Source organism: Vidua macroura, chromosome 33, assembly GCF_024509145.1.
Source record: "Vidua macroura isolate BioBank_ID:100142 chromosome 33, ASM2450914v1, whole genome shotgun sequence".
NCBI lineage: Eukaryota > Metazoa > Chordata > Aves > Passeriformes > Viduidae > Vidua > Vidua macroura.
In genome coordinates this window covers 1,222,817-1,249,233 of record NC_071603.1, presented here as the reverse complement: position 1 = coordinate 1,249,233, position 26,417 = coordinate 1,222,817, and the positions used below count along the sequence as shown (strand labels likewise).

Here is a 26,417-nt window from a genome sequence, read left to right as displayed (position 1 = left end):
GAAAAAACCCCCACCTTTTTCAGGATAAAACCCATCCGTGAGGCAAATACCCCTTTTCCAGAGGAAATCCCTCTTTGTGAGGAAAATATCAAAACCCTTTTGATAAAAATCCCTTTTTTTCCTGAGGTAACTTTTCCCCCACAAGGTCTGGCGTCGGTGCCAGGTTCTAAAGCCTTGAGGCAAATACCCCTTATCCTGAGGGAAAAAAACACATATTTCAGTAAAAAAAACCATCCGTGCAGCAAATACCCCTTTTCCAGAGGAAAACCCTCATTGTGTGAGGAAAAAAAATCAAAACCTTTCTGATAAAAATCCCTTTTTTTCCTGAGGTAACTTTGCCCTCACGAGGTCCGGCGTCGGTGCTGGGTTCCAGAGCCTTGAGGCAAATACCCCTTTTCCTAAGGAAAAACCCACATTTTTCAGGAAAAAAACCCATCAGTGCGGCAAATACCCATTTTCCAGAGGAAATCCCTCCTTGTGAGGAAAAAAATCAAAACCTTTCTGATAAAAATCCCTTTTTTTTTTCCTGAGGTAACTTTGCCCTCACGAGGTCCGGCGTCGGTGCCGGGTTCTAGAGCCGGCCCGTCCAGTCCCGCGGTGCCGGGTTCTAGAGCCGGCCCGTTCAGCCCTGTTTGCCGGGTTCTAGAGCCAGCCCTCCCGGCCCCGTTGTGCCGGGTTCTAGACCCCGCCGGCCCAGCCCATCTCGTCCGCCAGCTCCTCCTCCGCCGGCGGCCGCAGCGGTTCCTCGTCGCTGTAGACGGCGGGCGCGGGCGGGGCGCGGCGCCGGGTCAGCAGGTCGGCGGCCGCGCTCTCCATCTCGTCCATCGTCATGTCGCACGCGTCGGCGATCTCGCGCTTGGCCACCGCCACGAACTTGGGGTCGCGGGCGAACAGCCCCAGCCCCTCCGAGATCAGCACCTGGGTTGGGAGGGGGGAGAGGGGGAGGCGCTGGCACTGGCACCGGAGGCGTGCGCGTGTCCCCTTCCTTACTCACTGCCTCCACCAGGCTGCTGGCCAAGCCATGGGGTGTCCCCAGTGTCCCCCCCCCTCGCTACTTCCACCAGGCTGTCGGCCGAGTAATGTCCCCCCCATGTCCCCCCACTAATGGCCTCCCATCTGAGCCATGTCACTCCATGTGCCCCCCATGTCCCCCCACTCACGGCTTCCACCAGGCTGTCGGCCGAGCCTCGGGCCAGGGCATCGTGGGGCCCGCAGGGCCGCAGGCGCAGCGGCGCCGGGGGGAACCAGCGGTTGAGCGGGGGCAGGCTGCCCCCCGCCGCCGGAGCCCCCTCCACCAGGATGAGGGGCGCGTACAGAACGTGCCCGCGGGCCGGGGCCGCCCAGGCCTGCGAGGAGCCCCCCAGCCGCCAGGTCTCGGAGCTGCCGTAGCCCTGGGGGCGAGAGGGGGTCAGTGCGGGGGTGACACTGTCAGCGTGTCCCCCCCTCGTCTGTGCCCCATCTCCAGCGGTACCTGCGGCCGGGCGGGGCCGGGCGGGCCCGAGGGGTTGTACGTGCCCGGGATGGGCTCGTCTTCGCAGCTACCCTGGCGTCGCAGGCACTGGATGGTGAAGGAGGGCTTCCGGCCTGGGGGGCAGCGGGCAGGGTCAGCCCCCGGCCAGGAACCCTCTGAAAAACCGGGGATGGTCACCCCCCCTGGCCAGGGACCCTCTGGACTACCAGGCAAGGTCAGCCCCCGGCCAGGAACCCTCCAGGAAACCGGGCCCGGTCACCCACCCTGGCCAGGGACCTTCTGGACTACCGGGGGGCACCAGGCAGGGTCACTTCCCCTGGCCAGGGACCCTCCGGGCACCGGGCAGAGTCATCCCCTCAGCCAGGGACCCTCAGGGACCAGCGGCTTTAGGAACCTTCTGGGGCACCTGGGGGCACGGGGAGGGGTCAGCCCCACCTATCAGGGATCCTCCTGGGGCCACGGCGGGACACCACCCTCCCCATCGGGGCACCACGGAGGGTCATCTCCCCCTGCCATCAGCCCCAGGGATCTCCCGGGGCTACCGGGGAACCGTCCCGGGCCACGGCGCGGGGCTCGGTCAGCGCTGCCGGGTGCGATCACGGAGGGTCTCAATGGAGGTCCCGGCCCCTCTTTTGCCCCCCGGCCCCCCTTCCCCGGCCCCGCCGTACCCGCGGGGGTGGGGGGCAGGAGCCGGCGCCGTTTCAGTTGCTGCCCCTCGCGAGCGCCGCTGCCGAGCGCGAAGTGCCGGGGGGGGCAGCGGCAGCGACCCCCCCCGGGGCAGCTCCGCCGCCCAGCGCGGGGGTCCCGGTGCCCTGGGGGGAACAAGGCGGGTCAGTCGGGGCTGGGAACATCCCCTGGGACACCTCCCAGCGCGGGGTCAGGGGGTGACAGGATCACCCCCTCCTGGGACAGCTGCCTCCAGTGCCCCCTCCCCAGTTACAGGCCGGGGGTCCCGGCAGCCTGGCACTGGGACAGCGTCAGGGCAGACGGGACCCCCCTCCCCAGCTGCAGGGACCTCTCCAGATGGGGTTCTCCCCCAGAGGCTCGGGGGTCGCGGTACCTGTCCCCGACCCAGCGGCGCCGGGGCGGTGCCGAGCTCTCCAGGTCCTCGTCGTGGCTGACGTCCCCCGGGTCCCCTCCCGGCTCCTCCACATCCTCGGCGGGCGCTTCCTCGTCCTGGTCCCCCCCGTCGGAGCGCCGCCTGCGCACAGGGCCATGGGCACCCCCCGTCCTCCCCGGGAACCCCCGCCCCGTGTCGGGGTGACCCCAGCCCCCCCGTACCTGCCGTGGGAGGGGGGCGCGGGGTCCTCCCCTTCGGTGGGAGCGGGGCTGGGGACGGGGGGCGGCTCCGAGAGCAGGGGGGAGCCGGGGGCGGAGCCGTACAGCGTCTCGGGGGCCTGCGGAGAGAGGCGGGTCTGTGGGCGCAGCCACGGCACAGGTGTGGCCATTTGGTGTGGATTTTGGACAGGTGTGGTCGGTGGGCGCAGCCACGGCACAGGTGTGGCCATTTGGTGTGGATTTTGGACAGGTGTGGCCGGTGGGCGTGGCCACGGGAAGGTCATTCGGTGTAGATTTTGGACAGGTGTGGCCGGTGGGCATGGCCACAGGACAGGTGTGGCCTTTGGTGTGGCTTTGGGGCAGGTGTAGCCTGTGGGTATGGCCAGGGTGGGACAGGTGAGGCCGGTGGGCGTGGCCAAGTGAAAGGTGTGGTCGGTGGGCGTGGCTCACTGCGTAGGTGAGTGGCTCCTCCGAAGGGGCGTCCCCGCCCTCGTCCCCCTCCAGGTCACTCAGTGCCCGGCGCATCTCAGGGCCCAGCGCCTGCAGCGTCTGCAGCCCGGCCTGGGGGGACACAGGAGGGTCAGGGGGGGTCACCTGGTGACACCTGGGACCCCCAGCCCTGCCCCGGGGGGGGTCGCACCTGCAGCGCACACTCGTTGCTGGGGCCTGCGCTGGCGCCCAGCATCCCCCGCTCCTTCCGCCGCCGGAACTTGCGGAAATAGTCCTGGATCAGGAAGGTGGCGTAGAACTTCCCGACGGTGACCTCCTCCTCTGGGGGACACGGAGGGTCAGGGGGCAGCCGGGGGTCTGAGGGGACAGGGGAGGGGACACTGCCCTCACACACCCTCGGGCGGGGGGATGACCTCGTCCAGCAGCTTCGGCTTCGTCCTCTTCCAGATCTTCTTCACCACAGCCCGAAGCTCCTTGTTGGCCACATCCAGGTTCCCTGCAGGGAGGGGGGACACACAGCCATGACTGTCACCCCCTGCTGTCCCCTGCCCCCTCCAGACCCTCCCAGCTCCCCACCTTCCGTCTTGATCTTGAGGGAGGTGCGGACCAGAGCGAAGAGCGTCGCGTTGAAGGTGACGGTCCCGTCCGAGTTGAGGGGCATGTTCATGGCCACCAGGCGCTGGGCAGGGGACAAGAGGGGGTGAATCTGGGTGGCTCCCCTCAGGAGCACCCCAAATCCCCCCAGGACCCCCCCCCCAGACCTTGCAGGCCACGCGGTGTGGGCAGAGCTTCCCAAAGCCCAGCGGGGGCTGGATCCGGCGCAGCAGCGTCACCACGTCCAGGTGCTTGATGCGGCCCCTGGGGAGGGGGGACAGGAGGTCACGGGTGGTCCGGCCACCTGGCTCCCCCCCCGCTGGGGACAAGGGGACAGTTACACACTTGGCCGCGGGGTCATACTCGGACCACACGCGCTTGAACTCGTCCAGGTGGTGCGGGCCCAGGATGGACCAGTCGCGTGTCAGGTAATCAAAGTTGTCCATGATCACAGCCACGAACAGGTTGATGATCTGGGGGGGGGGTCAAGGTGGGGGTCAGGATGCCCATAGGGGTCCTGAGGGGTGTGGGGCAGTGCTGGGGCTGTGGGGCAGGGCCGTGGGGCAGGTTCTGTGTCTCACCAGGAAGGCGCAGAGCATGAAGAAGCTGATGAAGTAGGCGATGGCGAAGTTGCTGCCGCAGGTGAACTCCTCCCCCGGGCCCGCGTCCGACTCGGGGTCGCAGCGCTTGCCCGGCAGGCTGGCCAGCATGATCTCCTGCCACGCCTCCCCCGTGGCACACCTGCACCCCACAGGACACACCTGCACCCCTGGGGCACACCTGGGGCAGACCTGTACCCCTGTGACACACCTGTACCCCTGGGGCAGATCTGTAACCCCTTCACGATTCACTGAGAGGAAGCTCCAAAGTCCCATGAGAAGCCCAGAGCCCCCCAGAACCCCCCAGGCCCCCGTCCCCACCTGAAGAGCAGCAGCACAGCCTGGGGGAAGGTCTGGAAGTTGTTGTTGCGGTTGATCTGGGTCCCGTCCTGCAGCGCCACCTTCCCGAAGGTCTGGGGGGGACAGAGGGGTCCTGGGTGGCCGGGGGCTTACAGGAGACCACCCCCCACATCCCTCACCTCCCCCCGGGGCCCCTCAGCTCCCCCAGGCCCCTCACCTGCATCCCGATGACGGCGTAGATAAAGAAGATCATGGCGATGAGCAGAGCGACGTAGGGCAGGGCCTGGGGACAGAGCGGGGGTGAGGGGGTGCTGGGGGTCCCCCCTCCATGTCCCCTTTCCCCTGTGTCCCCCACCATGTCCCCCCCATCCCACCTGGAAGGACTTGACAAAGGTCCAGAGCAGGGTGCGGATGCCCTCGCCCTTGGAGAGCAGCTTCACCAACCGCATCACGCGGAAGAGCCGGAAGAAGGTGATGGAGATGCGGGAACTGTCCTCTGAGCTCTGCGGGGAGGAGGGTCAGGGGCACCCCAAAACCCCCACACAGCCCCCCCAAAAATCCCCCAGCTGGGGACACCTCCCCGTACCTCACCAACGTGCCCCCCGTTCTGTGACAGGCAGATGGGACGATGGAGATGGATGGAGATGATGGAGATGAAAATGATGGAGATGATGGAGACAGACAGATGGACATGAGCACACGGACGGAGGGAAACCCAGACATCCAGGACTGCCCCAAAACACCAACCTCCCCTGAGCCAGGGGACGAGGGTGACTCACGTTGACCTCGGTGACGGCGATGTCCACCACGCTGCCCACCACGATGAGGGCATCGAACGTGTTCCAGGCATCGCAGAAGTAATGCTGGGATGGGGGGGAAGGTGGTGAGGACCCCCTGTCCTGTGGCCCCTCCCTTGTGTCACCCCCGGTGTGACAGCCCCCTCCCTTTTGTGACCCACCCCCCCGTGACACCCCTCTGGCGTACCCGGGGTTTGAAGGCGATGATCTTGAGCACCATCTCCACGGTGAAGAGCCCCGTGAACACCATGTTGAGCAGGTCCATCACGTAGTTGAAGGGCTTGGACTGCTCGTAGTGCTGGGGGGGGGACATGGGGGTCTGGCACTGTCCCCTCTGTGACCCCCTGTCCTCCCAGGTGTCCCCCCCACCTGCACGGCCAGGGCGATGGTGTTGAGCAGGATGAGGACGAACATGATGTACTCGAAGGCGGTGGAGTTGACCATGGCCCACACGCGGTACTGGGTGCGGTTCTTGGGGATGTAACGGCGCAGCGGCTGCGCCTTCAGCGCGTACTCCACACACTGCCGCTGCGGGGACAGGGGACAGTGTGGGGACAGCATGGGGACAGTGTGGGGACAGCATGGGGACAGCATGGGGACAGTGCCAGGACAGCATGGGGACAGCATGGGGACAGTGCCAGGACAGCATGGGGACATGGCCACCCCACTGCCATCCCACTGCCACCCCACACACTGCCGCTGCGGGGACAGAGGACAGTGTGGGGACAGCGTGGGGACACAGCTACCCCACTGCCATCCCACTGCCACCCCACACACTGCCGCTGCAGGGTCAGGGGACAGCGTGGGGACAGTGTGGGGACAGCATGGGGACAGTGCCGGGACAGCATGGGGACATGGCCACCCCACTGCCACCCCACACACTGCCACTGCAGGGACAGGGGACAGTGTGGGGACAGCGTGGGGACACAGCCACCCCACTGCCATCCCCCTGCCACCCCATGCACTGCCGCTGTGGGGACACGGGGACAGCACGGGGACACTGCAGGGACATGGCCACCCCACTGGCACACACTGCTGCCTGAGGGGACAGCAAAGGGCAAGGGGACACTGCAGGGACACTGCAGGGTCATGGCCACCCTGCTTCCTCTCCAGACACCGGCTGCAGGGACACCCTGATGGCACGGGGACGGCATGGGGACACCGCCACCCCACTACTCCATGCACTCTGCTGCTGTGGGAACATGGGGGTGGCACGGGGACATGGGACTCTGCAGGGCCATGGGGACAGCACAGAGTCATGGGGACACCTCAGGGCCACGGCCAGCGTGTCCCCACACCTGGTTCTTGTCCAGCTCGCAGTTGCGGTACTCGCTCTCGCCCTGCGCGCGGAAGGTGATGATGACGAAGCCCACGAAGATGTTCATCATGAAGAAGGCGATGACGATGATGTAGACGATGAAGAAGATGGAGATCTCCACGCGGTAGTTGTAGATGGGCCCCTGGTTCTCGGCGTTGGCATCGATGGCCTTGTACAGCAGCCTGGGGAGGGACACGGTGCTGGGGGGTGTCCCCACGGGGGGTGGCACTGTCCCCACGCCCACCCCCGGGGACTCACGCAGGCCACCCCTCGAAGGTGGACACGGTGAACAGGGCCATCATCCCCGCCAGGACATTGTCGAAGTTGAAGTCGCTGTTGAGCCAGAGGCGCTCCCGGACCGACGGGTGGGACACGTCCCCGTCCTTGTACACCAGGAATGTCCCCCTGGGATGGGGACACAGGGACAGCAAGGGTGAGACACCCCCCTGGACACTGCCACCACTGAGGGGTGGGACATGTCCCCGTCCTTGTACACCAGGAATGTCCCCCTGGGATGGGGACACAGGGACAGTGAGGGTGAGACACCCCCCTGGACACTGCCACCACTGAGGGGTGGGACACGTCCCCGTCCTTGTACACCAGGAATGTCCCCCTGGGATGGGGACACAGGGACAGTGAGGGTGAGACACCCCCCTGGACACTGCCACCACTGAGGGGTGGGACACGTCCCCGTCCTTGTACACCAGGAATGTCCCCCTGGGATGGGGACACAGGGACAGTGAGGGTGAGACTCCGCTGGACGCTGCCACCACTGAGGGGTGGGACACGTCCCCGTCCTTGTACACCAGGAATGTCCCCTTGGGACAGGGACATGGGGACAGCAAGAGACACTGCCACTGACAGGGAGGCCACAGGGAGAGCAACAGCGGGACCCATGGGGACACAGGCACACCACGGGGTCACAGGGACAGCAGTGGTGAGACCCCAATGGGACACTGCCACCAGCAGGGGGTGGGACACCATGGGGACACCGGTGGGGTGGGCGAGGGTCAGGATTTGAGGCGCAGGGCTCAGTTTGGGGTGTGGAGTCATTTTTGGGGGTGATGCTCACTTGCACTCTCCCGGCGTGTGCTTGGCCTCGTCAGTGCAGCTGTAGAACTTGCCCTGGGGGGATCGGGGGTCAGGGGAACCCTCAGCCCCCTGAGGAGGTGAGGACCTCTCCAGGGGGGGTTGGGGACCCCTCAGAGGGGGGTGGGGACCCGCGGGGTCACCTTGAAGAGCTGCACCCCGATGCAGGCGAACATGAACTGCAGCAGCGTGGTGACAATCATGATGTTCCCGATGGTGCGGATGGCCACGAACACGCACTGCACCACGTGCTGGGGACAGCGACAGGGACAGCGGTGTCACCAGGGCAGGGGGACACGGACAGAGGTGTCACCGGGGCAGGGGGACACGGACAGAAGTGTCACCAGGGACAGGGGGACAGCAACAGGGACAGCGGTGTCACCAGGGCAGGGGAACATGGACAGCGGTGTCACCGGGGCAGGGGGACATGGACAGAGGTGTCACCGGGGCAGGGGGACAGCAACAGGGACAGCGGTGTCACCAGGGCAGGGGGACATGGACAGAGGTGTCACCAGGGACAGGGACAGCAGTGTCACTGGGGCAGGGGGACATAGACAGGTGTCACCAGGGACAGTGACAGCGGTGTCACCAGGGCAGGGAGACAGTGACAGGGACAGCAGTGTCACCAGGGCAGGGGGACAAGGACAGGATCACTGGGGCATGGGGACAGGGACAGGGACAGTGGTGTCACCGGGGCATGGGGACAACAGAGATGCTGGGGACACCAGGACATGGGGACAAGTGAGGCACTGAGGGCACTGTGTGCTGGGGACACCTGTGACACTACTACCTGGGGACACAGGGACAATGGAGACCCCTGTGCCACCAGCAGCATGGCATGCTGGGGCCCCAGTGCTCCCAGTCCCACCAGTACAGTGTCCCACAGTCCAGCCTGCCATGGCTACTGCTGGGAGGATGCCACTCCCAGTGCTCCCACTGCTCCCACTGCTCCCATTTTCCTCAGTGCTCCTATTGCCCCCAGTGCTCCCAGTCCATCCCAGTGCTCCCAGTGCTCCCAGCACTCCCAGTTGCCCACCTTGAGGCCCTTGGCCCGGTTGATGGCTCGCAGAGGCCGCAGGACGCGCAGGACCCGCAGGATCTTCACCACCGAGATGGCGCTGGAGCTGCCAAGGGACACACCAGTGCTCCCAGTAATGCCCCCAGTGCTCCCAGTAACACCTCCTGTGCTCCCAGTAACGCACTCAGTGCCTCCAGCAGCACTTCACTGTTTTCCAGGGTCCCCAGCAATGGCCCCAGTGCCCCCAGTGAGGTTCCTTGTACCCTCCCAGTGCCCCCAGTGTTGAGCCTGGCCCCTCCCAGTGCTCCCAGTTGCCCCCAGCTCACTGCATGCCGAAGGAGATGAGGGAGACGCCGACCACCAGCACGTCCAGGAGGTTGAACCAGTTGCGGAGGAAGGAGCCTTTGTGCAGGAATCCGCCGAACACCGTCATCTGTGGGGGAACGTGAGCCCCGACCTGGGGACCCCCTGTCCCTGGGAACACCCCAAACCCCGGGAAACCCCCTCCCAAAACCCCGGGAACCCCCTCCCAAAACCCCGGGAAACCCCCTCCCAAAACCCTGGGAATCCCCTCCCAAAACCCTGGGAATCCCCTCCCAAAACCCTGGGAACCTCCCACCCCAAACCCCGGGAACCCCCTCCCAAAACCCCAGGAACCCCCTCCCAAAACCCTGGGAACCCCCTCCCAAAACCCTGGGAACCTCCCACCCCAAAACCCTGGGAACCTCCCACCCCAAACCCTGGGAACCCCCTCCCAAAACCCCGGGAACCCCCTCCCAAAACCCCGGGAACCCCCACCCCAAACCCTGGGAACCTCCCACCCCAAACCCCGGGAACCCCCTCCCAAAACCCTGGGGACACCCCGAACCTCAGGAACCCTTCACCCTCAAACCCTGGGAACACCCAAAAACCATGGGAACCCCTTCCCAAAATCCTGGGGAACACCCCCAAACTCCGGGAACTTCCAAGCACTGGGGAATTCCCCAGACCCCAGGAACCCACTGCCAAAACCCTAGGAACCCCCAAAAACCATGGGAACCCCCCCACCCCAAACCCCCAAGACCCCCCCCCTGTACCTTGAGCAGAATCTCCACGGTGAAGATGGAGGTGAAGGCGTAGTCGAAGTAGCCCAGGATCTGGGGGGTGGGGAGGGGGGAACGGGGTGACCCCAACCCCTCTCAAACCCCCCAACACCCCCAACCTCCTGGACCCCCCCCAAACACCCCCAGATTCCCCCTCCACACCTCCTTGCCCTTCCCAGACCCCCCATTTCTGACCCCAAATCCGGGTAAGCAGATCCCACATGGGGTGAATTTCCCCACACCCCTCCAGTGCCCCCAGTGTCTCCCAGTTTGCCCAGTGCGCCCAGTAGCCCACGTGGTTGCGGGGCGAGTGGGCGCGCACGGGGTCCTCTGCGGCCAGGGAGATGCTGCTGAGGATGATGAAGACGAGGATGAGGTTGGTGAAGATGTGGTGGTTGATCAGGGCGTGGCACTTCACCCGCAGCCTGCACCAGGCACATGTCAGCTCCCAGTGCTCCCAGTCCATCCCAGTGCTCCCAGTCCATCCCAGTGCTCCCAGTCCCAGTCCTCCCAGTCCCCAGTGGTCCCAGTCCCCCCCAGTTTGTGTCCCCAGTCCCAATGCTCCCAGTCCCCTGGTGCTCCCAGTCCCAGTCCTCCCAGTCCCCAGTCCTCCCAGTCCCCCCAGTTTGTGTCCCCAGTCCCAGTGCTCCCAGCCCCTCCAGGCCTCCCAGTCCCCCCAGTTTGTGTCCCCAGTCCCAGTGCTCCCAGCCCCTCCAGGCCTCCCAGTCCCCCCAGTTTGTGTCCCCAGTCCCAGTGCTCCCAGCCCCTCCAGGCCTCCAGTCAGTGCCAGTGTTCCCAGGACCCCCAGTTCCCCATTCCCAGTGTTCCCGGCGCTCACAGCCCTCCAATCCCAGTGCTCCCAGTGCTTCCAGTTTGCGTCCCCAGTCCCTCCATGTCTGCTATATCCCAAGTCCCCCATTGTTCTCAGGGCCTCAAGCACCAGTGCTCCCAGTGCTCCCAGTGCTCCCAGTGCTCCCAGTGCCACTCACGGGTTGGTGCTGCTCAGCACGAAGAAGGCGCTGCCCTCGGGGATCGGGGTCACCTTGGGCTTGGGGGCCTCCTCCAGGGACTCCAGCCGGGCCCTCCCCAGGCTGTCACGCTCCCCCCCGGCCTCCTCGTCACCTGCAAGGGACCCCCATGTCCGGCCACTGTCACATCCCCCCCTCCAGGGACCCCCATGTCCGGCCACTGTCACATCCCCCCCTCCAGGGACCCCCATGTCCGGCCACTGTCACATCCCCCCCTCCAGGGACCCCCATGTCCGGCCAATGTCACCTCCCCAGGGACCCCCATGTCCGGCCAGTCACCTCCCCAGGGACCCCCGTGTCCAGCCACTGTCACCTCCCCAGGGACCCCCGTGTCCAGCCACTGTCACCCCCTCCAGGGTCCCCCACCCCAGGCACTGTCACACCTCTGCAGGGAGCCCCATGTTCAAGGACTGTCACCCCCCCAGGGACCCTCCATGTCACCCCCCTCTGGGAACCCCCACCCCAGGCACTGCCATCCCCCTCCAGGGACCCCATCTCATGTCACTGTCACCTCCCCCGGGACCCTGATGTTCAAGGACTGTCACACCCCCCCCTTCCAGGGACCCCCACATCAGGGCACTGCCACCCCCAATGTCCCCGATGCCTGGGCAGGTCACCCTCACCTTCCTCCACCTCTTCCTCCTCCTCCTCCTCTTCCTCCTGCGGTTGATCCCCCTCAACCTGGGGAGGAGGAGGGGTGAGGGCTGTGCACACTTTGGGGGGAGGGAGGGACCCCCCAGGACCCCCCCAGGACCCCCCGGTCATGGTCACCCCCCTGAGACCCCCTCACCTTCACAGCCACGTCCTGGCTCTCTGTCCCCGCTTCCGCCTCCCCGGCCTTGTCCCTGGGTTGGGAGAAAAGGGGGGCTCAGCCAGGGGGTCCCGGGGGTCGGGCACCCCCCAGGGGGCCCAGAGGATGGGTGCCCCCCCAAAATCACCCCCAAAAAGGGCTCCAGGGGTCCGGGCTCACTTTTTGTCCCCCCCGGAGTTGATGTTGTCACCGTCCGCCAGGTTGTCCACGGCGATGGCCAAGAAGACGTTGAGGAGGATGTCTGAGGGGAGGGGAGGGCTCACCAGTGCTCCCAGTATCCTCCCAGTGCTTCCCAGTCCCTCCCAGTGCTCCTAGTGCTTCCCAGTCCCTCCCAGTGCTTCCAGTCCTCCCAGTGGCCCAAGTGCCCCCAGTGGTCTTAGTCCCTCCCAGTACCCCCAGTGCTCCCAGTGCCTCCCAGTGCCCCCAGTGCTCCCAGTTCCCCCCAGCGCTCCCAGTGCTCCCAATCCCTCCCAGTGTTCCCAGTCCCCCCAGTGGCCCAAGTGCTCCCAGTGCTCTTGGTCCCTCCCAGTACCCCCAATGCCCCCAGTGCTCCCAGTGCCCACAGTCTGTCCCAGTGCTCTTGGTCCTTCCCAGTACTCCCAGTGCTCCCAGTCCCTCCCAGTACTCCCAGTGCTCCCAGTCCCTCCCAGTGCCTCCCAGTGCTCCCAGTGCTCCCAGTGCCCCCAGTGCCCAGCCTGCCCACGCACAGTTCCCGCAGATGAAGAGGATGACGAAGTAGACACAGACGAGCATCCCGGGGAACACGGGGCCGCCGTAGGCCATGATCCCATCGTACATCACCGCATTCCAATCCTCCCCCGTCAGGATCTGGGCGAGTTGGGGGTCCCCAAACACCAGGGGCACCCCAAAATCTCAGTGCCACCCCCAAACCAGTGCTCCCAGTACACCGCTGCCTCCCAGTTCTGAGTGCATGGCTATAGGGTGGTGATGGGATGGTTTGAGGGGGGCTCATGGGTTTCAGGGTCTCCCCACAGGTTTAAGGGACCCACGAGATTCAAGGTCCCTCACAGGTGTTGGGATCTCTCACAGCTTTTAGGGTGTCCCATGGGTTTGGAGGTCTCCCACAGATTCTGGGGTTCCCCACAGTTTTGGGGTCTCCTCATGGCTTTAGGGTCTCCTGTGCATTTTGGGGTCTCCTCACAACTTTCAGAACCTCCTTTGGGGCTTCATGGTCGCCCTGCAGGCTTTGGGGTCTCCCTGAGGGATTTCAGGTTCCCCACAGTTTTGGGGTCTCCTCATGGCTTTAGGGTCCCCCGTGCATTTTGGGGTCTCCCCACAACTTTCAGAGACTCCTTTGGGGCTTCAGGGTTGCCCTGCAGGCTTTGAGGTTCCCCCCAGGTTTTGGGGTACCTGGAACACGGTGAGCAGGGCCTGCGGGAAGGTGTCGAAGGTGCTGCGCTTGGTCTGGGTCTCGTCGAAGCTGAAGCGGCCCCCGAAGAGCTGCATGCCCAGGAGCGCGAAGATGATGATGAAGAGGAAGAGCAGCAGCAGCAGGGAGGCGATGGATTTCATGGAGTTCAGCAGGGACCCCACCAGGTTGCTCAGCGACGCCCAGTGCCTGCGGGACACGGGGGTTACTGGGAGCACTGGGAAGGAGACGGATGGATGGTGCAGAGCCAAAATCTGGTGAAGCTGGCCCAGGGACTGAGGTTACTGGGAGCACTGGGAGCGCTGGGAAGGGCTGGGAAGGGCTGGATGGACAGTGCAGAGCCAACACCTGGTGGAGCTGGCCCAGGGACTGGGAGCACTGGGAAGGAGATGGATGGACAGTGCAGAGCCAACACCCCGTGGTGGGAGGTGTTGCAGCATTGGGGTGTCACCAATTTGGGACATCACAGCATTAGGACATCGATGCTTTGGGACATCAGAGTGTCACGGATTTGGGACATTACAGGGCTGGGACATTGTGGTGTTGGGGCATTGGGGTGTTGGGGTGTTGGGGCACTGGAGAGCCACAGTGTTTGGGTGTTCTGTTGGTGTGGTACTGGGGTGTCAGGGCATGGCAGTTTCCCCATGTTGGGGTGTTGTGGTGTTGGCGTGTCCCAGCTTTGGGGCATTGGGGTGTCAGGACATTGTGGTGTCATGGTGTTGGGGTGTCATGGTGTTGGGCCACTAGGGTGTCCCAGTGTTGGGGTGTCCTGGTGTTGTGGCACTGGGGTGTCCCAGTGTTGGGGTGTCCCAGCATCGGGGCATCCCGCTGCTGTGGCATTGCGGTGTCCCAGTGTTCGGGTGTCACAGTATTGGGGTGTCCCATTGTCAGGGTGTCCCAGTGCTGTGGCACTGCGGTGTCCCGGTATCGGGGTGTCCCGGTATCGGGGTGTCCCAGTGTCGGGGGTGTCCCGGTGTCGGGGTGTCCCGGTGCCGGGGTGTCCCGCTGCTGTGGCACTGCAGTGTCCTGGTATGGGGGTGTCCCGGTATGGGGGTGTCCCGGTGCCGGGGTGTCCCGGTGCCGGGGTGTCCCGGTGCCGGGGTGTCCCGGTGCCGGGGTGTCCCAGTGTCGGGGTGTCCCGGTGCCGGGGTGTCCCAGTGTCGGGGTGTCCCGGTGCCGGGGTGTCCCAGTGTCGGGGTGTCCCGGTGCCGGCGTGTCCCGCTGCTGTGGCACTGTCAGGCCACGGCGCTGTCCCTCACCGGGTGACCTTGAAGACGCGCAGCAGGCGCACGCAGCGCAGCACGGAGATGCCGAGCGGCTCCATGGCCCCGCGCTCCACCAGCGCGGTCTCCAGCACGCCGCCGCACACCACGAAGCAGTCGAAGCGGTTGAAGAAGCTGGCGAAGTAGCACGAGGGGCCCAGCGCGTAGAGCTTCAGCACCATCTCGGCGGCGAACAGCGACAGCAGCGCCTTGTTCGCGTACGCTGGGGGGGGACACCGGGGGGACGCACCCGAGTCACCGCCCGGGGAGAGCCGTGGGGAAACACCGAGAGCGCGACGGGCCCCCCGAGCCCTGAGGGCGACGGGGAGCACCGCGGGATGCCAGGGGGGCTCAGGATTTTGGGGGGCACTGTGGGGTACCGAGGGGTTTGAGAGGCACTGGGAGGTGTCGGGGGACACCGGGCGGTGTGAGGGGTACCGGAGGGTCTGGGGGGCACTGGGGGATGTCGGGGGGAACCGAGGGGTTTGGGGAGCCCTGGAGGGTGTTGGAGGGTACCGAGGGGTGTGGGAGGTGTCGGGGGGCACTGGGGGGTGTCGGGGGTACCGGAGGGTCTGGGGGGCCCTGGGGGATGTCGGGGGGGTACCGAGGGGTTTGGGGAGCCCTGGAGGGTGTTGGAGGGTACCGAGGGGTGTGGGAGGTGTCGGGGGGCACCGGGGGGTGTCGGGACTACCGGGAGGTTTGGGAGGCACTGAGGGGTTTGAGAGGCACTGGGAGGTGTTGGGCAGCACTGGGGGGTGTTGGGGGGCACTGGAGGATGTCCGGGGGTACCGGGCGGTCCCGGGGGGCCGTACCCTGTGTCTCGGTGAGCCAGGGCGGCTGCCCGTGGTGCTCGGAGGCGATGGTCAGCGTGTTGAGGAACACGAGCAGCAGCACGGTCCAGTAGAAGGACACGGATTTCACGGCCGCGCGGCAGCGCCGGCGCCACAGGCGGTTCAGGCGGCGCAGGCGGCGACTGGGGGGGCAGCGGGGGGGTTTGGGGGACAGAGACATCCCCCCCGTCACGCGGGAGGAGGGGAAGGGTGTTTGGGTTTGGGGGGGAAATGAGGGGTCACACAGAATCAGAAGAGACCTCCGAGATCACCGAGTCCAAGCCAGCCCCAACACCTCACCTAAACCAGGGCAGCCAGTGCCACATCCAGGCTTTTTTAAACTCGTCTTTCCGTAAAAAACTTTTCCTAATATCCAACCCATATTTCCCTTGGGGCAGGGCGGATTTGGAGGGTAGGGAGGGACAAGGTGTGTGAGGGGATTTGGGGGTGTTCTGGGGAACGTGGAGGAATTCGGGGTACAGGGTGATGAGAGGGGGTGGGGGATGTAGGAGCAGCGGGATTTTGGAGACAGAGGGGAGGTGGGGGGGTGACAGAGTCCCTGTCAGGTGGGATGGGTTGGGAGGCTTTAGGGGGGCCCCACTGCGGCCCTCCCCCCATTTTTTCCACACCTCCCATTCTTCTCCTCACTCACCAGAATTTTGTCTTTGTAATTTTGCCCCTGGGGAGAGAAAAGCAGAGTTACCCCAAAATTTGGGGATTCTGGGGGAGTCCCTTGGCCATAGTGGGATATCTGGGGGGGCTTTATAGGGGTCCTGGGCTCAGATTTGGTCGGAGGGGGCTTAGAGGATCCCTGGTTGAGGTACCTGGGGGTGATCATAGGGGTGCTGGGGTCGGTTTTGGGGTCCTGGAGGGAGTATGGGGGATCCGTGGGGCTATGGAGGGGTCTCAGAGGGCTTTGAGGTGCTGTGGGGGTCAGTTCTGGGGTCTCGGGGGGCATCTGGGGGTGGGGTCGCTGAGGCTATGAGTGGTTTTGGGGGGACATGGGGAGGGGCTATGCGAGGGTCCCAAATTGCCCTGAGGCGCCGTAGGTGTCGGGTTTGGGGTCCTGGGGATCTGTGGGGTGTCGCGGGGATCCGGGGTGTTTCCCTGGGGCCGTGGGGGGATCCCGAGGGCCCTGGCAGGGTCGGGGGTGGCAGGGTCGGGGTCCCGTGTCCCGCCGGGGCTCACAGGCAGCGGTCGCAGGCGGTCGGCGGCGCCTCCTCCTCCCCCACGGTCTCCGTGTTGACCGAGGTGGTCTCGCTGCCCGGGAGGCTGGCTGGGGTGGGGGCACCGGTCAGCCCGGGGGGGCTTGGGGTGCCCGGTCCGGGGCATCTGGGGTGTCTGGGGTCAGGGAATGTGGGGTGCCCAGTCCAGGGAATTCAGGGTGTCCAGCTCTGGGTTCAGGGAATGTGGGTGTGCCCAGGTCTGAAGAATTTCGGGTGTCTGGATTCAGGGAATTTGGGGTACCCTGGTCTGGGGCATTTTGGGGTATCCGGGTTCAGAGAATTTTGGGTATCTGGGTTCAGAGAATTTGAGGTGCCCAGGTCTGGGACATTTTGGGGTACCCGTGTTCAGGGAATTTGGGGGGTCTGAGTTCAGGGAATTTAGAGTGCTTGGGTTCAGGGGATCTGGGTGTGCCCAGGTCTGGAGAATTTGGGGTGGCTGGGTTCAGAGAATTTGGGGTGTCTGGATTCAGGGAATCTGGATGTGCCCAGATCTGGGTTCAGGGAATTTGAGGTGCCAAGGTCTGGGGCATTTTGGGGTGCCTGGGTTCAGGAAATCTGGGGGGGTCTGAGTTCAGGGAACTTGGTGTGGCTGGGTTCAGGGAATTTGGGGTGCCCAGGACTGGGGCATTTAAGGGTGCCCAGCCCAGGGGATATGGGATGTCTGGGTTCAGGGAATTTGGGGTGCCCAGGTCTGGAGGATTTGGGGTGCCCCGGGGCTACCGTGGGTGTCAGTGGAGTGACTCGCGTGGCGCAGCCACTTCAGCCGCGGCTTCCGCTTCCCCATCAGGTCCTCGGCGGTCAGACCTGCAGGAAAGAAGGATCATGGATGTTTGGGGGGGCTCAGGATTTTGGGGGGACACCAGAACTGCCCCCCAGCCCCACTCACGGTGCTTCTCATGCTCCCCCTCTTCCTCATCGCCCTCCAGCTCGGCCTGGGTGATCCAGTCCATGTAGCCCCGCAGATCCTCCTCCAGCTGCTGCTTCTCCCGCAGCTTCTGGAAGTCCCCGCGGGCCTTGGCCTTCTCTCGCTCCTTGGAGAATTCCCTGGGGAGGGGGCACAGGTGTGACCCCAAACACGCCAAGGACACGGCTCCTGCCCCGCTGCTGACCCTCAGCCCCGCTGGTGGCTCCTCACCCGCTCAGCACCCCCAGCACCAGGTTGAGGACGAAGAAGGAGCCGAAGATGACGAGGCTGACGAAGTAAATCCAGGGCAGCTCGTGGCCCATGGCGTCCTGCATCTGTGGGGGGAGATTTGGGGTGATGGGGTCCCCCCAAATCCCTGCTCAGGTGAGGCCAGTGACACCCAGCAGAGAGTTTGGGCCCTGGCCCTGGGGTGGTTTGGGGAGGGTTTGGGGGATCAGGGATGTGTGTGAGAATTTTGGGGGGGCTCAAGGTGAGTGTGAGGATTTGGGGGGCTCAGGGATATGTGCGAGGATTCTGGGAGGATCAGGAAGGGGTTATGAGGATTTGAGGGGCTCAGGGATGTGTGTGAGGATTTGGGGGGGCTCAGGAAGGGGTTATGAGGATTTGAGGGGCTCAGGGATGTGTGTGAGGATTCGGGGGGGCTCAGGAAGGGGTTATGAGGATTTGAGGGGCTCAGGGATGTGTGTGAGGATTTGGGGGGGCTCAGGAAGGGGTTATGAGGATTTGAGGGGCTCAGGGATGTGTGTGAGGATTTGGGGGGGCTCAGGAAGGGGTTATGAGGATTTGGGGGTCTCGGGGGTCTCACCCAGTAGAGCACATCAGTCCAGCCCTCCATGGTGATGCACTGGAACACGGTGAGCATGGCGAAGAAGAAGTTGTCGAAGTTGGTGATGCCGCCGTTGGGGCCCTCCCAGCGGCCGCGGCACTCGGTGTTGTTCTGCAGGCAGGCGCGGCCGTGCCCGGAGAAGGCGCAGGGAGAGGGGTCATCCTCCGACTCCAGGTCTGGGGACAGGCGACAGCGGGCCCTGGTGACAGCTCCCGGCAGGGCGCTGCCTTCTCACTGCCCTCACCCAGCTCCTGTCCCCGCTGAGAGCTCCTGGCCCCGTGGGTAACTCCTGTCCCTGCTGACCACTCCTGTCCCTGCTGACCACTCCAGTCCCCGCTGAAAATTCCTGTCCCCGCTGAAAATTCCTGTCCCCAAGCTTCTCTTTCACCTGCACAAACTCAGCTGCTGTCCCCACTCTTGTCCCTCCTGGCTACTCACACCCCTGACGTTGCAGGGGCTCAGGGGTGTGCTGGGACCCCCAGAACCCTGCTGGGGTGTCCTGGGGGGGGTCTCAGGTAATTTAGGGGGGTCTCAGTGTGTTAAGGAACCCCAGAATCCTGCTGGGGTGTCCTGGGGGAGGGTCTCAGGTAATTTAGGGGGGTCTCAGTGTGTTAAGGAACCCCAGAATCCTGCTGGGGTGTCTTTGGGGGGGTCTCAGGTAATTTAGAGGGATCTCAGTGGGTTAAGGAACCCCAGAACCCTGGTGGGGTGTCCTGGGGGATCCTCAGTGCTGCAGGGGGAGGGTCTCAGGAGTTTTAGGGGGGTCTCAGTGTGGGTGTCCCTGGGGGATCCCGGTCCCTGGGCTGGGGCATGTGGGAGCACTGAGGGACTCCTGGGGTGTCCCAGAGCTGGGGGGGACCCACGAGGTGACCCCCCCCGTGCCTACCAGAGCCGATGAAGAAGCAGGTCTTGTGCATGCGGCCGATGAAGAGCTCGAGGCCGATGATGGCGTAGATGATGATGACGAAGAGCACGAGCAGCGCGATGTGCAGCAGCGGCACCATCGCCTTCATGATGGAGTTGAGCACGATGTGGAGACCTGGGGAGGGGCACGGGGCGGGGGGGGGTCGGCAGGAGGCTGGGGGGGCACCCCAAACCCCCCGTTTTCCCCCGGGGTCTCACTGGGGACGCCGGAGACGAGGCGCAGCGGGCGCAGCACGCGGAAGGCGCGCAGGGCCTTGACGTCGAAGCCGCCCGGCTTCCCGCTCATGTGGTGGGCATCGCCCGGCTTGTGGGACACCTGCTCCAGGATCACGCTGAACAGCCTGGGGGGACATCGGGGGGGGGGTCACACAGCTCTGTCCCCCCCTCCCCCAGCTGTCCCTGTCCCCGGAGAGCCCCTCACCCCACGATGACGATGACGAAGTCCAGCAGGTTCCAGCCGTTGCGGATGTAGGCGCTGGGGTGCAGCACCAGCCCGTAGGCGATGATCTTCAGGAAGGTCTCCACCGTGAAGATGATGAGGAACACGTACTCCACCTGCTCCTGGGGGGGCACGGCGGGCAGGTGGGGGGTCAGCACCCCCTGCTCCAGGGGCACACGGGGTCACCCAGTGTCCCCTTCCCCTTTTGGGGACCCCCATCCCCTGACAGCCTGACCCTTTCTCCAGGAGGGCATTGCAGGACACCCCCATCCCCTCATTGTTCACAGCATCCCCTTCCCTGGGCATCAGGGACATTTGAGGACCCTCGCTGACCCCTCCACCCCTTCCAGCACCCCCTGGGGACATTTGGGGTTCCCCCTCCCAGCATCCCCTTTTCCTGAGGAAAGAGACAGGGATATTTGTCCCTTTTTGGCAACAACAGACAGGGACCCTTGGGAACCCCCTTGCATTCCTTTTGGGGACAAGGACACTCGGGAACCCCCTCAGCCCCTCCCACCTCCCACCTTCCCCTGGGTAAAAGGGACAGGAACACTTTGGGACCTCCCCTGACCCTCCCTTTGCCCCTGGACAAGTGACAGGGACATTTGGGGACACCCCTGACACCACCCCTTCCTTTGGGGGTCAAGGGACAGAGCTATTTGGGGTGTCCTGCCCCAGCGTCTCCTCCCTGGGGGTGACAAGGGACACTTGGTCCCCCTCCAGCCCCCTCCCAGTGTCCCCTTTGTGGGTGACTGGGGCGGCTCAGCCGGGATTAGGCCCCCCCCGGCCCCCCCGGCGCCGGCAAAGCGGATTAAGGCAGCGGCACAGGCGTGTGCCAGGGGACACGTGTGACACAGGGAGCCCCCCCCGGGTCCCCACAGCCCCTGCCACCCCACGGTGCCACCCTCTGGCACCTCCCCAAGGTGTCACCCCCACCCCCTGCCCAGTCCAGGGTGGGGTGAACCCCCCCCTTTCCCAGCGCTCTCCCAGCACCCAGCGAAGGGCCCAGGGGCACTGCCAGGGTGAGGGGCGCCCCCCGTTCCCGAGGGGGTCTGGGGGTGCTCACCAGGTTGTGGTTGGAGGTGTTGGAGTCGTCCTCGGGGAAGGGGATGTAGACCCCCAGGGCCACGCAGTTGGCAAAGATGGTGGCGAGGATGAGGATGTCGAAGGGCCTGGGGGGAAGTGAGGGGCACCAGGTGTGGGGGGGGGGGGTCCCCAAAGCCCCCAGACCCCCCAAGCCCCCCGATACCCCCCTCACTTCCACTCCACAACTGGCAGCCCCCAAATCCCCGAGCCCCCCACTCACTTCCACTCCACAACTGACAGCCCCCAATCCCCGAGCCCCCCACTCACTTCCACTCCACGATTGGCAGCCCCCAAATCCCCGAGCCCCCCACTCACTTCCACTCCACAACTGGCAGCCCCCAGACCCCTGAGCCCCCCACTCACTTCCACTCCACGGTTGGCAGCCCCCAGACCCCCCGAGCCCCCCGAGCCCCCCCTCACTTCCACTCCACGATGCTGATGGCCGCCCGGCGGATGGGGTTGTTGAGGCGGAGGCAGAAGAGGGCGCGGGGGAGCGATGGACGCCCCCGGTGCCCCCCTGGGCCTTGTGCTTGGGGTGGGGGGGGGCGGCGCTGCCGCTGCCCCGGGGGGGTCCCCACGCCCGCCGCCCCCCCGGGGCCATCGCCGGACCCCCAGCCCAGGGGCTGCCCCATGGCCTCGGCCAAGGGGGACAGATCCTTGGGGGGCCCTGCGGAGGGGAACGGCTGCTCAACGACAGGGAGGGACCCCCCCAAACCATTCCGGACCCCCCCCAAACCATTCCGGACCCCCCCCAAGACCCTCCAACCCCGGGACATCCCCAACCACGGCCCGAACACCCCAATCCCACAGAACAGAAACCCCTCCAAGTCCTTCCAGAACCCACAAACTCTTCCTGTCCACCCCCCAAAATTCCTCCCGGAGCCCCTCAAATCTTCCTGGACAGCCCCCCAAAACTCTGCCCAGCCCTGGGAGCACTTGGACACAGAGTGAGCACCCCAGAACAGCCCCATCCCACTGGGGGTGCCCCCCCACCCAAACCTTCCAGGACACCCCCAACCCCTCCTGGGACCCCCAACCCTGCAAACCCCTCCCACCCTGGGACCCCCAGACCCAGGGTGACCCCCGTCCCATAGACCAGGGACCCCCGAACCCCGGGGGACCCCCTTGAACCCTCACTTTTACCCAGGAGCGCCCCCAGACTCACCCTCTCCATTCTCCTCCGACTCTGACATGGTGGGGGGCTTGGGGGGGGTGTTTCTGGAGTGGTGGGGGCACCTGGGGGGGCGTTTAGGGGTGTCCGGGAGGGTTTGGGGTACCCTGGAGGGTTTGGGGTACCCTGGCGGGGGGGGGAGAGGTGGTCCAAAGGACTTTCAAGGGGATTTGTGGGGTCTGTTGGGATTTGGGATCATTGAGGGGATGGCTTGGGGGGATCTGGGGGGTCGGGGGTGTTTGGGGGGGGGGTCGGGGGGGGGGTCTGTGGGCACCGGGGTCTCTCCCCGGCCTCCCCAGGGCTCGTCCCGGCTCGTCCCTGCCGGGGATTAACGGGGATTAACGGGGGGGGGGGGGCGGGGGGGCAGCGCTGGCCACGTGTGCGGGAACACGCGGGGGGGGGACAGGAGAGAGGGGCTGGGGACAGGAGAGAGGGGCTGGGGACAGGTGAGAGGGGTTTGGGGACAGGTGAGGGGTTTGGGGACAGGAGAGAGGTTTGGGGACAGGAGAGGGGTTTTGGGGACAGGAGAGAGGGGCTGGGGACAGGAGAGAGGGGCTGGGGACAGGTGAGAGGGGTTTGGGGACAGGAGAGAGGGGTTGGGGACAGGAGAGAGGGGTTGGGGACAGGAGAGAGGGGTTTGGGGACAGGTGAGGGGCTGGGGACAGGTGAGGGGCTGGGGACAGGTGAGGGGTTTGGGGACAGGAGAGAGGGGCTGGGGACAGGTGAGGGGCTGGGGACAGGAGAGAGGGGTTTGGGGACAGGAGAGAGGGGTTTGGGGACAGATGTGGGGGCTAGGGACAGGTGAGAGGGGTTGGGGACAGGAGAGAGGGGTTTGGGGACAGGTGAGGGAGGGGGGACAGAGAGAGGGGTTTGGGGACAGGAGAGAGGGGTTGGGGACAGGAGAGAGGGGCTGGGGACAGGAGAGAGGGGCTGGGGACAGGAGAGAGGGGTTTGGGGACAGGAGAGAGGGGCTGGGGACAGGAGAGAGGGGCTGGGGACAGGTGAGGGCTGGGGGACAGGTGAGAGGGGTTGGGGACAGGAGAGAGGGGCTGGGGACAGGTGAGGGGTTTGGGGGACAGGTGAGAGGGGTTGGGGACAGGAGAGAGGTTTGGGGACAGGAGAGAGGGGCTGGGGACAGGAGAGAGGGGCTGGGGACAGGAGAGAGGGGTTGGGGACAGGAGAGAGGGGCTGGGGACAGGTGAGGGGTTTTGGGGACAGGAGAGAGGGGTTTGGGGACAGGTGAGGGGCTGGGGACAGGAGAGAGGGGTTTGGGGACAGGTGAGGGGCTGGGGACAGGAGAGAGGGGCTGGGGACAGATGTGGGGGCTGGGGACAGGTGTGGGAGGGGGGACAGGAGAGGGGCTGGGGACAGGAGAGAGGGTTTGGGGACAGGTGAGGGGTTTTGGGGACAGGTGAGGGGTTTGGGGACAGGAGAGAGGGTTTGGGGACAGGTGAGGGGTTTTGGGGACAGGTGAGGGGTTTGGGGACAGGAGAGAGGGTTTGGGGACAGGTGAGGGGTTTTGGGGACAGGTGAGGGGTTTGGGGACAGGTGTGGGGTTTGGGGAAAGGAGAGAGGGGCTGGGGACAGGAGAGAGGGTTTAAGGACAGGTGTGAGGAGCTGGGGACAGGTTGGGGGGGACAGGTGTGGGGGGCTGAGGTCAGGTGTGAGGGCTCAGGGTCACACCTGTGCGAGGGGACAGAACAGGTGCCTCCACCGCTCCCCTCACATCCCACGGGATGTCACAGTGTCCCCAGAAGGCGCCATCGCCCCCTCAGACCCTACAGGTGCCACTTGCACAGAATCACAGAATTGTTCAAGTCTGGAAAAACCCTCAAAACCATCGAGTCCCATCGTTCCTTTCGCACTGCCAAGGCCACCCTAAACGTGTCCCCAGGTGCCACATCCTCCCCTCACGCATTTCTCCCCTCACCGGTGCCATTTCCTCCATCCCCCCTGACAGGTTCCATTCCCCACCGCCCTCACGGGCTCCATCTCCCCCCTCAGCTGCCCCCTCCGACCCCACAGGTGACATTTCTCGCTCTCCCACCCTTCACGGGCACCGTTTTCCCCTCAGACACCGGCGGGGTGCCATTGCTTCCCCTCACATTCCCCAAAGGCTTCATCCCCTCACGGCCCCCCCCGCCCGCCATTTTCCAGCCCCCGCAATTTCCCGCTACACGCCGCCGCCTACAACTCCCGTCATGCTCCGCCACTGCCGCCTACAACTCCCGTCATGTCCCGCGGCTCCACCACCGCTGCCTACAACTCCCATCGTACCCCGCGCGCGGCGCCCCGCCCCTCTCCCCCTCACGTGACCGGCGGTCGCGCGCTGTGTGCGGGAGCCCCCGGTCTCCCCAAATCCCCCTCCCGCCCCCCCCGCAGGATTTGGGGACCCCCGCCCGACCCCCCCAGCCATGGAGGAGGTGGACAAGATCCTGATCCACTCCCTGCGCCAGGCGGGGACGTGAGTGGGGCGGGACCGGGAGGATTTGGGGGGGGGGGGGGCTCGGGGCGGGGGAACCTGGGGGGTCACTGAGGAATTTGGGGGGTCTGAGAGGGGGAGGCTGTGGAAGGGCGGAGGGACACCCGATGGGAGTTTGGGGGGGTCACTGGGAGGACCCGGAGGAGTTTGGGTGGGGGTCTCTGGGGACCCTGAGCGAGCTGGGGGGCCCTGATTGGATATTTGGGGGTCCCTGAGAGGGGGGTTGGGGGAGGTCACGGGGCAGACCCTGAGGACTTTTGAGGGGGGAGTTTGGGGGGGGGGGGTCTCTTGGAGCCACGAGCAGTTTTTGGGAGTCTGGGGGAGATTGAAGATGGGGGTGTCCCACAGGAAGTGGGGGCGGGTATCACGATTTTGGGGGGCTGTGATGATGTGGGGGCTCCCCACGGGGGCTGTCAGGATTTGGGGGTCCCCACGGCCGCGCCCCCCCCCCCGCAGGGCGGTGCCCCCCGAGGTGCAGAGCGTGCGGGACCTGACCCCCGAGCTGGTGGTGGAGGCGGCCGTGCGGTGCCTCCGCGCCGTGCGCCCCGCGCTGGGCGCCCCCCTGAGCCCCCTGCTGCCCCCCGGCATCTCCGCCCGCTTCCGCCTCGCCTCCGACCTGGCCGCGGCCTGCCAGGTACCCCAAAACCCCGCGACACCCCAAAACTGGCGGTGCTCCCCCGGGAGCTGCGGTTTAGGGGGCGGGGAGGGGATTTTATGGCACCCAATCCCACCGCGAGCCGCCAAATCCCCCTCAAAGCGGGGACCGCAACAGTTTTGGGGTGTCCCCTTCCCGCAGGAGCTGGGATTTGGGGGTGACGTGGGCTACCAGACGTTCCTGTACAGCTCCGAGCACGACACGCGGCGCCTGCTCCTCTTCCTCGTGGAGAAGCTGCCGCGGACGAGGGCGAGCGCGGGGGCCGAGCCCCCCGGTACGGGCCTGGGGTTTTGGGGAGCCCCGGGGGGGTGGATTTTGCGGGGTGGGTGTGACCCCCTCGTTGTTCCCTTCCCCAGGGAAATCGGGGGCGCTGCTCCGAGCCATCGGTGCCCGGATCCGGGAGCAGCTGGGGACGCCCTGGGTGCCCCCCGTGTGCCGCACGCCGCGACTGCAGCGGCTGCAGGTGAGCCCCGGGCCGGGGGAGGCTCCGCTCTTCATTTGGGGCAGCAATTAACCCGCTAATTAACGCTCTGTAGGGCACAAGCCACCTCCAGCCCTTCGCTACCTGTCCCCTGGTCCTGCCCCAAAGTGGGGGATCCCCAGGTGAGAGCTGGGGGGATTTGGGGCGTTGGGGTGGGGGTCGTTGCCCCAAATTTTGGGGACCTCCATGTGACATTTGGGGGTGTCACCCTAAGGGTTTGGGGTGTGGGAGTGCTGTGCCCCACAGCAAGGGGGTGTCAGGATTTTGGGGGAGGGGGGGTGATGATTTGGGGGTCCCCACAGTAATACCGGGGGGGGGGGTTTCTGCTCACTCCTTGCTGTCCCCACAGAGCTGCAGGAGTATTTTGGGGGGGCCGCCCCCCCGGTGCCAGCACAGCCCCCCCTTTCCTCGCAGACCCCCCCAGCCCTGCTGGAGACCCACACGGCCCAGCTCAGCGCCCGCCACGACTGGGAGGCCGAGTGGGGGGGCCCCGGCCTGGCCTCCCGCCTGCCCCCCCAGGTGAGACCCCCGGGCAGCCCTGGGGGTCCCCAAGGTTTTGGGGGGGGGGGCCCCTTTCTCTCACTCCCAGGAGATTGAGGGAGGGGCCCCCTCTGTAGTATGGGGGGGGGGCTGTTCTGGGGATTTTTGGGGGCTTTTTTGGGGGCTGTTTCAAGGATTTTTGGGGGCTATTTTGGGGATTGAATGGGGGGCTGTTTTGGGGATTTTTGGGGGCTGTTGTGGGGATTGAATGGGGGGCTGTTTTGGGGATTTTTGGGGGCTGTTGTTGGGGCTGCTCTGGGGATTTTTGGGGGCTGTTGTAGGGGCTGTTTTGGGGATTGCATGAGGGGCTGTTCTGGGAGTTTTGGGGGCAGTTTCAGGGATTTT

The 26,417-nt window shown here is 65.5% G+C and overlaps 2 protein-coding genes and 1 long non-coding RNA gene across 4 annotated transcripts; 2 read left to right on the top strand and 1 right to left on the bottom strand.

Moving 5' to 3' along the window:
• Positions 1–271: 271 nt before the first annotated feature.
• CACNA1F (calcium voltage-gated channel subunit alpha1 F) lies at positions 272–21,970 on the bottom strand. Its single transcript, XM_054001905.1, is given in 51 exon segments — positions 272–918; positions 1,161–1,391; positions 1,472–1,584; positions 2,140–2,224; positions 2,226–2,283; positions 2,532–2,672; positions 2,753–2,868; positions 3,200–3,310; positions 3,390–3,520; positions 3,594–3,695; positions 3,776–3,878; positions 3,961–4,057; positions 4,139–4,266; positions 4,375–4,534; positions 4,714–4,805; positions 4,910–4,975; positions 5,067–5,195; positions 5,279–5,299; positions 5,472–5,555; positions 5,677–5,787; positions 5,859–6,017; positions 6,788–6,989; positions 7,066–7,212; positions 7,880–7,932; positions 8,040–8,147; positions 8,933–9,020; positions 9,241–9,347; positions 9,991–10,050; positions 10,292–10,421; positions 10,986–11,118; positions 11,648–11,705; positions 11,815–11,869; positions 11,995–12,076; positions 12,543–12,663; positions 13,207–13,414; positions 14,485–14,710; positions 15,300–15,460; positions 15,970–15,996; positions 16,506–16,593; positions 17,264–17,347; positions 17,430–17,587; positions 17,679–17,782; positions 18,274–18,470; positions 19,181–19,333; positions 19,417–19,559; positions 19,640–19,779; positions 20,724–20,829; positions 21,164–21,236; positions 21,239–21,287; positions 21,289–21,410; positions 21,909–21,970. Coding segments are annotated over 51 exon segments (5,889 nt in total). The 5' UTR covers positions 21,937–21,970; the 3' UTR covers positions 272–678.
• LOC128821041 (uncharacterized) lies at positions 14,634–18,798 on the top strand. 2 transcript variants are annotated; one of them, XR_008441005.1, is made up of 5 exons: positions 14,634–14,705; positions 17,331–17,430; positions 17,536–17,831; positions 18,281–18,322; positions 18,412–18,798. It is a non-coding gene; the product is annotated as an uncharacterized LOC128821041 (long non-coding RNA). The 2 variants fall into 2 exon arrangements; XR_008441006.1 differs by lacking the exon at positions 18,281–18,322.
• Positions 21,971–24,218: 2,248 nt separating the features above from the next.
• CCDC22 (coiled-coil domain containing 22) lies at positions 24,219–26,129 on the top strand. Its single transcript, XM_054001834.1, has 6 exons — positions 24,219–24,378; positions 24,853–25,030; positions 25,193–25,325; positions 25,408–25,514; positions 25,588–25,654; positions 25,882–26,129. Exons 1-6 carry the CDS (start codon positions 24,329–24,331, stop codon positions 26,127–26,129), a joined length of 783 nt encoding a protein of 260 aa, XP_053857809.1. The 5' UTR covers positions 24,219–24,328.
• The last annotated feature ends 288 nt before the right edge of the window (positions 26,130–26,417 follow it).

Excerpts from the sequence above, each read along its gene's own strand:
- CCDC22 (XM_054001834.1), top strand. The coding sequence starts at position 24,329 with ATGGAGGAGGTGGACAAGATCCTGATCCACTCCCTGCGCCAGGCGGGG. Across the intron at positions 25,326-25,407 it reads CGCGGGGGCCGAGCCCCCCG|GGAAATCGGGGGCGCTGCTC; the intron begins GTACGGGCCTGG and ends TCCCTTCCCCAG. Across the intron at positions 25,655-25,881 it reads CCAAAGTGGGGGATCCCCAG|AGCTGCAGGAGTATTTTGGG; the intron begins GTGAGAGCTGGG and ends CTGTCCCCACAG.